Genomic DNA, 15,303 nt, shown 5'->3' on the forward strand with positions numbered 1-15,303 from the left:
CCTGTATCCCGGTCCTTAAAGCAAGACCGGGCTCATAACTGTCGGCTCTGGAGGTGGTTGCTAGCGTCGATTTGGTCATGTGATTGATATATGTAACGAGCGATTGCATTGAAGGTCTTGAGGGTCCTCCTCTTCTAACTACAATCTGTATAGGCTATTTATGCCTTTTCAAAGGCTTCAAGAAAGAATGTTCTCGATATCAGTAGATAATTCAGTTAATATATAGATAGTTGCAATCCGCCTATGGCGGTGTGATTGCCTCATATGATTGGACGAGCGAGGTGCTGGATATTGATTAGTAAGAGGAGGTCCTCTCTGGTCGACAGGCCGCTTATATCACGTGGCGTGAGTCAGGTGATAACCAGAATAAAAGCCCTTACTAATAAGGGTTGACCCTTTTTGGTGTAGTGGCAAAATCTCTCATCAGGCCTCATCGTGTACACCTGGTGTACATGATGAAGGTCACATGATATATTCATATCAAGTACGATATCCGATTTCATTCAGCGTACATTCAGACCGGGAAGGGCACGGTGAAATAGATTATCTGGATCCAGCCTTGCCTTCAAGTGTCGCAGTCTTGCAGCTCTCTCCATCCCGAAGAATCGTTCTATGTCCACCTGCTCAGGGGGCCAAAATCCGGGGAAACCTCCTGGCATAGTAAGGCCATTCTGATCTATCGCTTTCTCCAACTCTATGACCCATCTGGCTGCACTTGCAAGCTCCTGTTCATCAGTCCAGGCTGGCCTGGTGCCACCATGGAGTCCGAGAATGACATGTTGGTTTCGGTTTGGAAATGCCGCTCCGACAGTATCTGCGACTTCGTGTCGAACCCCCTTACCATGGTTATTGTGAAAGATGACAGCGGACAGCGGATGTGATGGAGGGTGCCGTGTGAGGATGGTGCCAATATCATGTCGTATCCGCTCAACGTTTCGACTGCGGAAGAAGGTTCCTGACGATGAGTCACCCAAGCCGTAGGCGGCTGGTGTAGCTGGTTACCAGGTCAGTTAACTGGAGCCCATGTTATAATGGAAGTCTGGAACTTACTCTCCGTGACTGTGTTCCCCAGAACCCTGCCGACCTGCATCGTCTGCTCAAGAAAGCTTATCGCAGGCGCGAGGTCTTCGCTGACCGAAGTCCAACACCAAAACAGAACAAAACAGGGCTCGGCGACGGGAATCGGAGCCATTTCGGGGGTTACTGCAATGGCATCTCCGCTGAACTCATCGGGAAAGTTATCTTCTAAGAGCTTTTCAATTCTGTCCATGACAGCTGCGGCCTCGGCCAGGGGGAAGGCTAGGAAGCCAGCATATAGTTTAGGAACTGCATATACCTTCACGCGAAGCTCTGTGACGATCCCGAACGTGCCAGCACCAGCGCCGCGGAGTGCCCACAATAATTCTGGATCTTCGTTGGTATCAACCACGCGACCCCCGGCCAAGACCACTCGAGCCCCAAGGATCTGATCAACCCCAAACCCGTATGTCCCAACATAGAAGCCGTACCCTCCGCCACATGCCCATGAGACATAGCCCACAGATTTTGCCTGTCCGGTAGGGGTGAATAGGCCGTGGAAATTTAGCGTTTCCTGCAGATGGCCAGCGATCACTCCGCCACCAACGCGTGCACTAGCTCGGTCAGCCTCGATGCTGACCGTGTCCATATCGCGCATGTCGATGAGAATTCCCTCGTGCACTACGGAGCGGCCGAAGAAGTCATGACCCCCTGAGCGCACAGCAAAGGGTATCTTCTCTTTAGTGCAAAACTGAACCAGATGTGAGACCTCGTCTTCAGTCCGCGGCCGCGCGCAGACCAGTGATTGCTTCTTCAGCGCATGGTTATATAGCTCGAGACACTCCTGATAGCGCCTGCCTTCAGTGTATACTGAGAGGCTCGGCATGAGATGCCGCAAGCGGCCTTCGACTGATGACTCACTATTTATCATATTCAATCAATATCGCTTTTTTGTCAATGATCAGAGGTGAAAGACTGGTTTGGCCATCTGCTCGAGAGATAGATGAGAGATCAATATGTAGTGTCAAGGTAAAATTCTAGCAGTGGCAACCTTAGGCTCAGTAACGTCGACAATGGCATTGCATAAGTTATCTGATATATGTTCCCTTGAGTAGTGGCTGTCTCCATGAGGAGCCATGAGACTTCCCCACTATATTATTTCCGTTTCTGGACAGATTGCGAGGGCCCGTCCCGCCCATCCGATTAGCGTCTTCATTTGGCGTATTTGCCTCTGCCGATATTGATACTGATGACGTTCAGCCAACTCGAGAGTTGACGAGAAAAGTAAACGATGCGTATCCTATGACGGAGGGAGCACACACTCCCTTTGACGACTCTGCATCTCTTAGCCGTCTTTGGGAGATCTGACTCTACGTCCTGGCTCAAAAATCCAACAGTATTACAGGAACAAGCGGCATGACATTACTATAATTTGCTTTACCATATAAATCTAGCGAGCAATGCATATAATTGCCTGAGGGGACACTGAAGGGTTTGAAAGTAAGTTGGCATTTGACGATTTCAGCACGAAGCTCACCTCAAAATCTCCACCCGGGGGCAAAACTGTACGCTTAACCCCTAGCAATAGAGTTCATTAGCGAGGCTTTCACCTCTTTCCTTTTTCCCATGGATAATAACTGTCTCGTGTCGCTTTTGGTGCCGTGGATTGGGGTTCTAAGTCCCATCTAAAAACCAGGGCACCTGACCACCAATATAGCTAACAATCCCGAAGGACCGCACACCAGACAAGCTATTCTACTCTATGTCCGCGCATACAATCTTCCACTGTACGTACGAACCGCCCATTGGACCCACCTACTTTCCTGTTCTGTTGAGAATGCGAAGTTGAACGAACACAACGGAGAATGCTCGGCTACTTCTCACTCCCGACGTACTTGAAGTGAGTGACCCATTGATAGTTAAATACACCTCTGATATACTCTGGACGCAGCTTTTGCTATTACTAGAAAGCAGATAGCTTGTTACTCTTAAGGATACTCTCAAAATGGATGCCTTAACCTTGGGTGCGACCGACTGGTCGCGGTTTGACGCATTCTCTATCATCTCCGTCGGCTATAAAACGGTCAGCGGCCATACAATCACCGCGGATGTGCTCTATCCCAAGAGCCTGAACGAGCCAACTCAGCAGCACCTGCTCTCCGTCCCTCGACCAGTCCTACTTCGCTACCATGGTGGCGGCCTTATCGCGGGTTACAGTCTCTTCCCGCCATTTTTTAGCCCGTGGTATCTTCAATTGGCGCAGGAGTACTCGGCCATCATTGTTTCTCCAAATTACCGACTGTTACCGGAGTCCTCCGTAATGGAAGTACTCGAGGATGTGGAAGACCACTGGCACTGGATGCAGCAGTCGCTTCCCATCTTACTACAGCGAGAAACAAAAGGCACCGTGAAGGCCGATCTGAGCCGGATAATGACTATCGGCGACAGTGCGGGGGGGTATCTCAGTTTGCAAATGGGTTTAAGTCACCCTGATCGGATACGAGCGGTCAATGCTGTTTATCCTATGGTCTACCCGAAAGCACCCTACTTCAGCAGTGGCCAGGAACGGCCTGTGTTCAACCTTCCGACTTATCCACCGAATACGCTAAGCTTGCATTTAGACAACATCAGGAGACAGGAGGCAGTCACGCAGGAGTCTGCGATTGTATCCGCCGCTGCTGAGTCCAATCGATTACAGTTAATGTTTGCGGTATACCAACATGGTCAGCTAGGTCAGCTTTTCCCAACAGCTCCCAGTACTCCCTATCTTCTTGAAAGGCTTGATGCCGGAGCACGATTTCCACGCGGTGGAGTCTTGATACTCCATGGACGGGACGACAGTGTGTCTCCCGTTGAGGAGAGCATCCTGTTACGGGAGAAACTTGCCCAGGTTGACCCTAGCCTCAACTTTCGACTTGTTGTGCTTGATGGGGAGCATGGATTTGACCACCTGGCCAAGTTACATGATGCTTGGTTGTGGGATGCAATTCAGGACATTGTTCGATCCTGGTTAGAGTGAAAATTTTCTCCTTTGCTGAACCGCAGATATACCAGCCTTGGAAGTGATCTTAGTCCTTAGACTTGGCCCGTATGTTCTGATTATCGCGGTTGATATGCCGGAATAAATACCGATTCCAACTTGCAACAAGTGTACGTAATCTAAAATCAAGTAGAAAAAGCAAGGGTGAGATAAATGGCCCTAGGCGTGTATATCTTCCTTCAGACCTTTGGATCTGCAGCAACATGTGCGATGAAACGGGATACTATATATGGTCCATCGAGAGATGGATTGATTGCCTCTACAGTATCATTCGATGGAAGGGGTAGACAGTATGGTTGGGATGACGATAATCTCGCTTGTTAGTGAAAATGGTATCGGGGATTCCCAGTGCGGATAGTATCAGACAAGCTCTTACTAGTCCATTAGCCACTTACCCAAAAATTTACCGCGACGGTCACTTTTAAGTTGTTAGCACCAGTCCTAATATATTATCTACAAGAATTGATGGTTTAAGTCACACTGCGACAGTTATATGTCAGAGACTGATTCAGATGGCTTGTCACTCAGCATTATACAGATGAATGGGGATATGCAGCTGACGGCGAAGAAATAGCCGGAATAGAATGCCCTCCAAATACGTAGTACGTTTGACAAAAGGTCCACGACCATATCATCCCTTTTATTGGCTGGAGATGTCCAAGTCCTGCTTTGGCGGGCAACCCACTTCGTCCAAACGCGAATACACCCATCTTTCAAACTCAGTTAGCAGCTCAATGGCAGTCTGATCGCCGGTTGGCAGCAGCTGAGAGAGGTATATGCCAGCGATTCCGTTGTTTAAGTCGATCCACTAGAATATGTTAGCTAAAATGGAAGCCCCGTTGGTATTGGATAACCAACCCAATAACAATTCGGTTTTCCAGACCAGGTGAGCGAATACGCCGCTCGTCGTTTCGGGAGTGCAGACGTAGTCACCAGACCACCGATCCCAAAGTTCACTGGCACATCATTTGGGATTGCATTCCAAATGGCGTTGCGGGATGCCAATGGATAGTTGTGCGGTTGGTCGAGACCCTGAACACTTTCTAGCTGAGGTCGGAACATCTCTTTGACAGTCTCCGGACGGAGTAACTTTTCCGTCAGTATACCACGACAAATCTTGAGCAGTTCGTTCACGGTTGCGTATAGGCCACCACCCCCAATGTCTTCAGCGATTGGGTCTTGGAATATAGTGCTCTTCTCTTCTTCAAGACCCTGGGCTGTTCGCACCCAGGCTTTAACCTTGCGGGCCCGTAGGTCTTCTTTCTGGTCGAGATGGAATGTGGCATCCTTGACAGAGACAATATCGAAAACGTGGCGCTGCAGGTATTCGCAAAGCTTCATAGAAGTCACTCGCTCAACCTTTTCATATTAGTCCTTGTCATGCTCTCGAGCCTATGGATGACCAAGGTCTTCGAGACTTACTGCCTTTCCTGCCCAGTCAATACCAGGAGAGTACATCCATCGTTCGCCCGGTTCGAAAAGGAGGAACTGGAATTGGAAAAACGTTTGGAGGACGGGCGGTTTCCCTTGCAATTCATAATAACGTGTCATAAGAGGATCCATGAAGAAGTACGCCATGCCACTGGAATGGGTCAACATGCGCCTTGTAGCCGTTAGTACATTTGAACCATGAATCCCGACAGCTTTGGGGTTGCGACATATATACCGTAGGGTAATAGGTTTGGTGGCCGGCCGAAAGATAGGACTATCGTTCTCGTCGAAGCCTGTCAAAATTCGAGGATTACCCCATTCCGGTAACACACAGGCGATGTCTGCATCCAGGTTTAGCAGACCGCGCTCGACACACTGCATTACCGCAACAGTCGTCACAAGCTTGGTACAAGAGGCCACCCAATGCACGTCATCAGTTTCTGTAGACTCGACCGATGCCTCCCCAAATGCCTTAGCGTATTGCAAGGAACCTTGAAAGATTGGTGTTAGGAGACAGTCCGTCACTCTATAGGGAATAATGTCGGCTGTCGCTCCATACCGTCTCTATTGACAGCCCCGAGTGTAACCCGTGGTAAAGGCTTTCTGCCATTCTCCGATGACAGACGGAGAAAGTTCACTCTCTCTTCAAAGGAGGTCATGCTGGCACATAAACCGTCAGCTCTAACAAACCTGATCTGGAATTCGGCGTTTCTTACGAAGTGTCGGGGTCCCGCCTGGATTAATATCATTTAGGGTGCCAATTTAGAACCGCATAGAATCCACCTACATCGCCCGACAGCCGGTATTTATAAAGCTGGCCCGTTGGAAGGCGAGGAAAGATTGCGGAGCCTGTCAAAGTGGTGTTCGACTCTGAAGCACATCAACAAGTTGGTTCGCAATCTGGCCCAAAACGGAAAATGGCTTTCCCCTAAGGGAATAAATTGGTATATGCCTCTGTAAGCTGGCTTTGTGGTGGGCTTACAGGACCCATAATCTAAGGCCCTTATTCCCGGTTTACCTTACATTAGTATAAGGAAATCTGCCACATGGTTCGATCTTTCTGGAGTAATAGGCATTGACATGGACGGACAATTAGCGCAGTGGATTACCTTACAAGTCTGCTTATCTCTCAACTTCCTATTTCGGTCAGTTTGCGATGACCATTGTCTCGTGTAAAGTGTGATTGGTCAATCAAATGAGTCACATTTACAAAGATAGACACAACAACCCAATCAGATGGTAGATGGTTACCGTAAACCCAGAGACACCTGGTTAATTTATAACAATACTAACGAGAATTGCGATCTTGAAACCGTGTCTTGTGTCAACGGGCTTCAGGAAATAAACAGGGAAAGATAATTTCATTGCCAATCCGTCAACCGTACGTTGGTGGTTGAGCTATGTGCAGCAGGGGTTACCTCCACTTTCAATATAAAATTGAAGCAGCCACGGGCGTTTCGCAATACTACCATTTTAGAAGACACCCGGTTATACATTACAGTATCAACTGAGCAACGACGAATGAGCGTCATAGAAAATCAGCTCAACGAACATCCAAAAAAGGAGCAAGGGCATCGAAGGGTTAGGCTACTAACGAGGAATGGATATCTGCGGCTGACTCTCTAGGAGACTTATCCTCCGCGAAGCATTTACTGCTCTGTTATTCTGACAACCCTACAATGCCTTGCCGCAAGCGCTCCGCTGGATCGCCAGTTGAGAGGCACACTGCAAAGATCCGCAGAAAGAACAGTGCCGGAGCTGACGCCGATGACAATTGGAGTCCCGAAGACGAATTCGAAGAGAGTTATAACGACGAAGAATACCAGCCGGACTCTAGTCAAGATGACACCGAGAGGAACGGCTCTTCTGCTCCCGAGGAGGAATTGGGAGAGGAATATTATCCTCCAAAAACAACCATTATCCCCTACGAAAAATTGCGGCCGCTTGATGGAATTGAGTACTCTAACACCAAAATACACAGAAACACCCTCCTATATCTAATCGATCTCAGGGCAAACAACAATCGCGATTGGTTCAAGGGTAAGAAAGCCGTGGCAGCTAAGCATGCCGTCATATTTTAACGCCTATAGGCCACGAAAGGGAATTTAGAAGAGCCAGGAAAGACTGGGAGTCATTTGTTGAATCGCTGACGCCGAAAATCATTGCCTTTGATGCCACAATCCCGGAACTGCCACCTAGTGATGTTATCTTCCGCATATATCGAGACATTCGCTTCAGCAGGGACCAAAGACCATACAAAGTTGAGTTATCACTCATTTTGTCTCTCGCAACGGTAGCATGCTAATTCGGTCTCGCTATTTTCCAGTCCCACTTTTCTGCTGCATTTTCTCGCACTGGGAGGAGAAGACCATATGCCTGCTACTATATCCACCTTGATCCCGGGTCGTCGTACGTTGGTGGTGGCCTTTGGGCCCCTGAGTCACCGACCATCCAGCTTCTGCGTCAAAGCATTGACGAGAGATTTGAGGAATGGCGTCAAGTGTTGAGCTCGGAACCATTCAAGAGCATTTTCCTGCCGACAACGCGGAAGGGAACGGAAGCCGCTGTGAAGGCATTTGCTGATGCCAACCAAGAGGGGGCGCTGAAGACAAAGCCAAAGGTTCGAGAGCTTTGTAAATAACTTAATACAGTTGTAAGCTGACAAAATTAGGGTTATGCCGCAGACCATCGGGATATCCAGCTGTTGAGGTTACGAGATTACCATGTTTCAAAACCAGTGGATGATGAGATTTTTACTGCTGAAGACGGTCAAGAAAGGATAGTTCATCTCATCAGCACCCTTGAACCATTTGTAAGATTCCCACAAGGCTGCTCAGAGCGGAGCTTACTACGTATAGGTCACGTTTCTCAATTCCATAATAATGCCAGACCAGGACGGTTTCTAAAATACAGAAGTAAGCCTGTCGACAGCCACATGCGTTGCAATGGCTCTCTCTCTTTATATTTAACTATATTGGATCCTAACCATAACCCACATATGACACGCCCAGGCCGAAGCGGATTTTAAGTGGCGGTACCCTATATGAGATGACTTATACATAGCTATACTCCACTCAGCATAAGCAAAACACAATCATATTATAAGCCAAAAGTTTATAAGCAACATTATAATTCATATCATGCTTCTTTATCGGCTACTTGGCTGAGCAATATCGCCAGATTCGGAACAGCGGTCCGAGTCTCAATAGCAAATGATTGTCGGTTTAAACCCAGAATGGGCTGATGGAATGCTGTCGACTTCCTGGCATATCGCATCTCTTGACCGTCAAGGTGAGTCATGCTGATAATCCGGCGCGATAAGTCATCTAGTGTTGGCAGCGGTTCATGACACTTAGTTTCAACTACTTATCCTAAGCACCATGTAATGGTGCAAGCTATCCTCAAGTAAGATATAGAACCTGTATTTCTAGAAAATATAATTGGCTGCTAATGGTACTTATATAAAACAAATGTAAAATATATATATATAAACGTATATATACGTTTTATAGGATAAGTAGATTGTGCTTATCACCATCAGGGAAATCAATTATAACTAGGATTTTCAGCCATACCATCTACTAGATCAAGATTAATACCAGCTGGTTTGCAGGTCCCCTGAAATAGACCAAATTTATCACCATGCTAGATGACAAGATTAGATATCAGCAACGACTCCGAGCAAATATTTCCCTTGGCGGATATCAAACAACGTGGCCGACCACCGGCAAGCTATGCTGCCCTTCATGTGTGAGTCGCGGAGTTATCTAGGGAGAAGGAGGCGCCTGCCTTAATTTCTATGATCAGTGTGATACTAAACCATTGTCTGGTGCAGTCTCGCGTATCACGAAACGCGCCTTAGAATCATCGGCCATAGAAATTGATGAATATAGAGTTTGGAGTTATTTGCTTTGTTTTGAACAAGCGATTGGTGATGAGTTCACTTTCTGTTTTTTCTGCCATCACTTTCTTGAACCATAGTCTGTATACAAGCTGCTGCATCAAACAGCACCAGTCTAATCTCCATCATAGACTAGGAGACTGCCAGAACGGTATGTGCAGTTGAGAGAAACTGCAGCCACCTAGGATGTAATGGTGCTTCAAAGTCTGACAATATGAGAACAATATGGCCATGGGTGAGTGGGCCCGAGACTGATTGATGGAAACCGCACCAACCCTCGTGGAATAATAGTCATGTACTCCGACATCTTTGGCCTGTCCCTCCCCAACAATAAACTCATCGCCGATGCCTACGCCAAATCCGGCGAGTGGCTCGTCTACCTTCCCGATTTCTTCAAGGGGGATCCTGTCCCGGTGTCAATAGCCGACCACCTCATCCCCGTTGATGCGGCGAAACAGTCTGTTTTCTGCAAATATACGGGGTTGTTGGCCAGTATGCCTTCTTTCCTCATGTGGCAGACTAGGCACCGCCAGGGACCAACAGATGCCATCTGCATGGAGTTCTTACGCGCTTTGAGGAGAGAGAGGAAGGGGATGAAGATTGGGATGGTGGGATTTTGCTGGGGTGGAAAGTATGCGATTAGGGCTGGGCTTGAGGAGAATATGATCGAGGTTGATGGTGTTCAAGTTCCGCTTGTCGATGCGGTCGTGGCGCTTCATCCGAGTCACTTGGCTATCCCGGAGGATGTCAAAACACACGTCGTTCCTGTATCCTACGGATGGGGGATGGAGGATAGTTTCGTTGATTTCAGGCTGATGGGTATGGTGCAGGGTGTCCATGCAGACAGCAAGGCGTCCGGGCGTGAGGTTCCGGAAATGGCGCATCAGGAGTATAAACCTGGCCGCCATGGTTTCGCTGTACGAGGCAACCCGGATGATCCACAGGAAAGAAAGTGTCTTGAGGACTCGGTTACGCAGGTTCTGACCTGGTTTGGACGATGGCTTTGATTCCTATCACGATACGGAGTATACAGACACTTCTGCTATTGCCGCAGCTCAAAAGCTACGGTTTCTTTCAGCTGCCCTATTCGGCTGGCTTGTTTATTACTTTCCATAAATTTAAACCACCGCTTGCAGTTAGGATGCGAAACCAGACCTTCATTTGTTCATATTCCTAACGGTGATGCAGAATAATTACAACTAGGTTGACGCTCCGTATATTTCAAATGGAATGGTTTGGTTGAGCTTCCAGAAAAGTTGAGGCATACGGTAGTTGCGGGAAAGGGGTTTTGTTTTTTTTTTCTTGTATTTTTCATAAAGATGTAACAGGCCTTGACTTTTGCACACGATACATCCTGCGAAGCTCGTCACTAACCACATTTTGCGCCAGCAGTATAGGCCGGCGAGTTATGCCATCGCCTCACCAGTGGTTAGAATAGGGGAGAGCACCAAAGCTATGTTGGTCACATAATGTGCAACCCACTAAAACGCCACGGTGACCTATTGGGTGTAGGGGGTGCATATGGAGAAGCCGCAACTGTACTCAGTATATGTACTCCAAGTAATATTTAAGTTGTCTACTGATGCGCACCACAACTCCTGTCAGGCGAGTAGGGCTGGTCCCGTATTGCGCTGGGTTAAACACGACGCCGGGCCAGCCTCGGATCGCCATTTGCTGAGGTCGAACGTGCGTGCCAGGGGCAGACCACACTATTGGCGGGATATTCTTTTTAAAAGGGCTATTGCGAGGTCTCGCGACGGAAGGCAGGCCGGTAGGGTAATCTTTAGTGCTAATGCTTGCTACCACAGCCGATAAGCTTGAAGGAAAGAGCCGCCAGAATTCGGAAATAAGAACCCCTGCTCCTGGGAGAATACTTCTTAGGTGCAATAGGCGTACGGTTGGCGCCGCAGCATGATGTGAAACAAGGAGTAAGAGTCCATGGCGTGGAAACATGGCAGCTTTTCTGAACTCTGTCTCGGAAATATATCTGTTTCTAGCAAGTCTAGACGTGGGTTTTTAGGCCTACGGTACTATCCAAAACACACGATTGAAATGCTGAGTTTCTGCAAGCATGCTACATGGTAATTAAAGGCCCGCTGTTATAGGTCTACATCTTGACGAGCTAGTATCCCTGGACCGAGCAATTTCACTGTGGCCTCAATAAAACCAGAATAATCACCCAAGCACCCAGTCAGCATACACGCAGAATATGTCGTTTCTCCCATCAGGCATCTCAACACTGATTGACCCGATGAGACATTGTCAGAAAAGTAACGCGGACGCTCTGTGCCCTTTGAATCTGGCAACATGGTCAGACCCTGCAGGAATCAAAGGGGTCCTAGTCAAAGAGATTCTCTCATTTGGTTCAAGATTTGACGCCTTGAGTCCTATTCATAAAGGTAAGCATCCTGTATATCAATGATTCTTTCAAGGCCATTCTTATCGAACAAAAAAGTAAAGGCCATTGTTTTATTATCCCCTTTTAATGCAATAAATAACGGCGTCAGCCCTATCGGCGCTATAAAAAGTCAGGCAATACCCTACCCAGCAGCATCACACCATCGCCTCGCAGGAAATCACTAGTCTTTCATCCAAGAAACAGAATCAACGGTATTCCACGCCGACTATTCATCATGTCTACGAAAAATGAAGTCTACTGCCCCTTCTGCAGTGCCCCCGCAGTCGAAAACTGTTACGGCGAGCACTTGCTTGACCCAGCCACCACGCCTGATAGCCCCGAGCTTGCTAAAGCCCTCTACACATCCATGTCTACTCTCATGTCTTCGAGCTTAGCAGGAGAAGATCCCAGGAACGCCGATGCTACCTACCCAGGGGAGATCACCGAGACGCAGTTTCGGGTCGAAACGGAGCAAGACATCCAATATATCGGCACAGGCTACTCTTCTTACCAGGCCGTCAGTAAATACTCTGAGTCCAATACCGCTGAGGCAGGAGCTAATATTGACAATTCTCCATTGCCAGTGAATATAAGCCCACAGCGCAAGCGCTCCAAGTCGGATCCAAACATGACGGCCGTGGCAATCGAGAAGTATATTGCTGAGATAACGGATATCCAGGCTAGGGCGTGGCAGGCGCTGAAGGAGATTGAGAAGGCGAAAAACACCCTCTGGCTTCCTCAAGCTCAGCACGACCTGTGGGATGAGGCTATTGCTCTGGGAAGACAGAAGGTGAGGGTCTTTGAGAGCAAGGGGATGCAGGGGACACTCAGGATCGAACTTGCTAGGGAGTTCTCCTCTAGGCTTGAGGAATTCAATGCGCGAGTCCAGATTGGGCTCAAGAAGGGGACTTTCAAGGGGTAGCTCTCTGGGTTTTAGAGGCTTTTTCCATACCGGGCAGGGAGAAGTTAGCACCTGAAGCCGCGTTCAAAGTGTACTTTCTGGTTGCGTCTGTATTATTTTGGTGTATCAAATGGAGTTTCTTATTATATGTCCAATGCATTAGTTATTATTATCTGCGCTTAGCTCCTACTGTCTTTTATTTCCGATGAAATTCATCAGACATTGCTCGCCGCAAGTGTTGCGAGGACGCCCTCTACCTCGCGATAATATATCAATACACTATCAGGACACCACGGCTATTCATTATATTCTAGTCCACCCACTGGCAAAAATATGTGGCACACATTTCCCGCCAATATCTTCTGCCGACCTCCCAAACAATAGGTCATAGGATCGTAACAAGACCGAAACACCAGCTATATTTTATCTGCGGTGATTTAAGAATGGACATGGTCCCGAGCACTCCCATCCCATCCGATTGGGGGTAGTATGTCATCATTGTTCATCCAGATTTAGATAGTCGTCTACCACAATATCCTCAAGATTCCTCTGGCTCCTTGCTCCTTTCTTGTAGCGTCACCAAAAAAAAACTGCGAATGCCAATCTTAATCAATTCACGAGGACTGCCAAAATACTACTCCAACCTCCTCTGTTCGGCACTATGTCTTTGGCCACAATTGGGGCAAGTAGTTTCAATAGCAACCAGGCAGTTTGAAAAAACACATTGGAATTGATCTGTACAACTAATCCATCACTTGAGCGATATGGATAATGAGCCGGGCCCTGGAGATATTCACGAAAAGAAGTGGAGACGAGGTCTACTGCGACACTCCGATGGCTACCAGTACCAAATACCGTGTCAATCCCTTTGAAACTGCACACGGGGTCGGACTCGTTTTCAGTACACCACATATGCACTTTGAAGTATCTTTAACAGACTGCGGTCATTAATCTATCTGATACCTAGGGTTCGGGCTTTTCCCCCCGGCTCGGTGTGGGGCCGAGGTCGGGAGTAGTTTGTTCGGGGAGGAAAAGGAGGATCTGCGAGCACAGCCAACTCCATAATTTCCCCGCCGAAAACTCTGAAACTTGTCAATATACTGTATGAAGCTCTGTATAGCCAAGCCTGTCGCCGACTCCGGGGTATATCTACTAGGGTAGCCGTTTCGAACATACATATGAGAGAAACCATTCGTACGGGCGCGAGATACAACCGACAAAATGGGTATTCCGACCAAAGCATATCTCGTCGAGGAAGAGGGGGGCCCTTTCGTCCTGAAAGATGTAGTCCTTGATCAACTCGAGCCAGACGAAGTCCTCGTTGAAATGAAGTACACCGGTTTATGCCATACGGTCCGGCCTCCCCATGTCCTGTTTTGTTTACTTTAAATCCCAGTTCCAATAGCGTTAACGTAACCAGGATCTGGTCGTCCAAGCAGGCATCCTCCCAATAGGGAGTTTCCCGGCCGTACTACGCCACGAAGGGTGCGGTGTAATCCGGCAAGTCGGGTCAAACGTCAGCAACAAAGCCCTGAAAGAAGGCGACCAAGTCTTCCTCAGTTTCCGCATGTGTTGTGAATGCACCCCATGTCTTGCCGGACAGTGCGGTGCATGCATTCACAGCCAAGATCTCAGTTTTCTCCGCACGCGTTTGGACAAGACCAAGCCGTCGCCGATTAGTTTACCGGATGGGTCACCTGTGCACGGGCAATTCTTTGGACAGTCTTCACTTAGCAGGCTGGCCATCGTTTCAGAGCGGTCAGTTGTAAAGTGTGATGTAGAGTTTGAGAGCGAGGAGTTGGGGCCCCTAGCGCCGATGGGATGTGGATATTTGACTGGAGCTGGAACAATTGTAAATGTGCTGAAACCAAGAACGGCATCAACGATGGTGATCATGGGGATGGGTGCTGTAGGGGTTGCGGCACTTTTGGCAGCTAGAGCGCTAGGTTTGACTCGGATCGTGGCTGTTGATATTGTGGACGAAAAGTTACAGCTCGCGCTTGAATTAGGGGCCTCCCATACGATCAATACCCTCAAAGGCCCAGACTCCGATTTAGCAGCGACTATCCGCAGGTATCTTCCGGACGGCGCAGAATATATCATTGATACGACCGGGGTGGGCAAGGTGTTGCAGGCGGCGCTGGGAGCGTTGGCGGTTAACGGCACATTTGCGCTCATTGGTGCCATGCCGCCAGACACAGAACTGAAGGTCAATGCCCTTGATGTGTTGACGGGGTGTAAGAGGATCATTGGAGTCATTTTGGCATGGTCGGATCCACAGCAGGTATGATCTCAGTCAAACCTACAAGGAATGGTACTCCGTTCTATGGACATTAACTGTGTCTAGATCATCCCCCAATTGGTGCAGTGGTACAAGGAAGGCAAGTTTCCTGTTCACAAGATTGTGCGAGTCTATCCGGCTACAGAGCTTGACGTGGCCCTCGAGGACCTCAGAGCAGGACAGGTAAGGCGAATCATAGTTGGGAGGTGACAATCTAGACCAAGAGTTGCTGACGGATGCAACATGCAGGTCATAAAGCCCGTCTTAGCCTGGGACTCGGTATGAACTGGCACAGATAACTTGTTGATGGCAACAATGTCGAACATTGGATGGT

General features: G+C 48.3%; 7 protein-coding genes across 7 annotated transcripts; 5 read left to right on the forward strand and 2 right to left on the reverse strand.

Annotated features, from left to right (window-relative positions):
- Window positions 1-325: 325 nt before the first annotated feature.
- Window positions 326-1,966, reverse strand: BDW70DRAFT_142641 (FAD-binding oxidoreductase). The gene is made up of 3 exons (XM_073737958.1): window positions 1,073-1,966; window positions 428-1,005; window positions 326-354 (listed from the first exon to the last, which is right to left on the reverse strand). Exons 1-2 carry the CDS (start codon window positions 1,946-1,948, stop codon window positions 967-969), a joined length of 915 nt encoding a protein of 304 aa, XP_073592687.1. The 5' UTR covers window positions 1,949-1,966; the 3' UTR covers window positions 326-354; window positions 428-966.
- A 1,056-nt stretch (window positions 1,967-3,022) lies between these two features.
- BDW70DRAFT_170915 (alpha/beta hydrolase) lies at window positions 3,023-4,036 on the forward strand (the record flags this gene model as incomplete). Its single annotated transcript, XM_073743059.1, has 1 exon — window positions 3,023-4,036. One exon carries the CDS (start codon window positions 3,023-3,025, stop codon window positions 4,034-4,036), a length of 1,014 nt encoding a protein of 337 aa, XP_073592688.1.
- A 661-nt stretch (window positions 4,037-4,697) lies between these two features.
- Window positions 4,698-6,147, reverse strand: BDW70DRAFT_152921 (serine hydrolase domain-containing protein; the record flags this gene model as incomplete). The annotated part of the gene is made up of 5 exons (XM_073739534.1): window positions 4,698-4,865; window positions 4,916-5,416; window positions 5,480-5,660; window positions 5,724-6,012; window positions 6,048-6,147. 5 exons carry the CDS (start codon window positions 6,145-6,147, stop codon window positions 4,698-4,700), a joined length of 1,239 nt encoding a protein of 412 aa, XP_073592689.1.
- A 1,020-nt stretch (window positions 6,148-7,167) lies between these two features.
- Window positions 7,168-8,394, forward strand: BDW70DRAFT_170916 (DUF2461 domain-containing protein; the record flags this gene model as incomplete). Its single annotated transcript, XM_073743060.1, has 5 exons — window positions 7,168-7,528; window positions 7,579-7,748; window positions 7,815-8,108; window positions 8,160-8,300; window positions 8,347-8,394. The coding sequence occupies 5 exons, from the start codon at window positions 7,168-7,170 to the stop codon at window positions 8,392-8,394; spliced, it is 1,014 nt and encodes a 337-aa protein (XP_073592690.1).
- A 1,288-nt stretch (window positions 8,395-9,682) lies between these two features.
- Window positions 9,683-10,396, forward strand: BDW70DRAFT_152923 (uncharacterized protein; the record flags this gene model as incomplete). The annotated part of the gene is made up of 1 exon (XM_073739535.1): window positions 9,683-10,396. One exon carries the CDS (start codon window positions 9,683-9,685, stop codon window positions 10,394-10,396), a length of 714 nt encoding a protein of 237 aa, XP_073592691.1.
- Window positions 10,397-12,015: 1,619 nt separating this feature from the next.
- Window positions 12,016-12,962, forward strand: BDW70DRAFT_142642 (uncharacterized protein). Its single transcript, XM_073737959.1, has one exon. It carries the CDS (start codon window positions 12,023-12,025, stop codon window positions 12,707-12,709), a length of 687 nt encoding a protein of 228 aa, XP_073592692.1. The 5' UTR covers window positions 12,016-12,022; the 3' UTR covers window positions 12,710-12,962.
- A 947-nt stretch (window positions 12,963-13,909) lies between these two features.
- On the forward strand, window positions 13,910-15,254 carry BDW70DRAFT_163080 (NAD(P)-dependent alcohol dehydrogenase; the record flags this gene model as incomplete). Its single annotated transcript, XM_073741239.1, has 4 exons — window positions 13,910-14,041; window positions 14,109-14,972; window positions 15,036-15,152; window positions 15,219-15,254. The coding sequence occupies 4 exons, from the start codon at window positions 13,910-13,912 to the stop codon at window positions 15,252-15,254; spliced, it is 1,149 nt and encodes a 382-aa protein (XP_073592693.1).
- Between the last annotated feature and the right edge of the window lie 49 nt (window positions 15,255-15,303).

The sequence above is a fragment of the Aspergillus foveolatus genome (genome assembly GCF_047715535.1).
Source record: "Aspergillus foveolatus strain CBS 279.81 unplaced genomic scaffold BDW70scaffold_62, whole genome shotgun sequence".
NCBI lineage: Eukaryota > Fungi > Ascomycota > Eurotiomycetes > Eurotiales > Aspergillaceae > Aspergillus > Aspergillus foveolatus.

Excerpts from the sequence above, each read along its gene's own strand:
- BDW70DRAFT_142641 (XM_073737958.1), bottom strand. The coding sequence starts at position 1,948 with ATGATAAATAGTGAGTCATCAGTCGAAGGCCGCTTGCGGCATCTCATG. Across the intron at positions 1,006-1,072 it reads CGATGCAGGTCGGCAGGGTT|CTGGTAACCAGCTACACCAG; the intron begins CTGGGGAACACA and ends CAGTTAACTGAC.
- BDW70DRAFT_142642 (XM_073737959.1), top strand. The coding sequence starts at position 12,023 with ATGTCTACGAAAAATGAAGTCTACTGCCCCTTCTGCAGTGCCCCCGCA.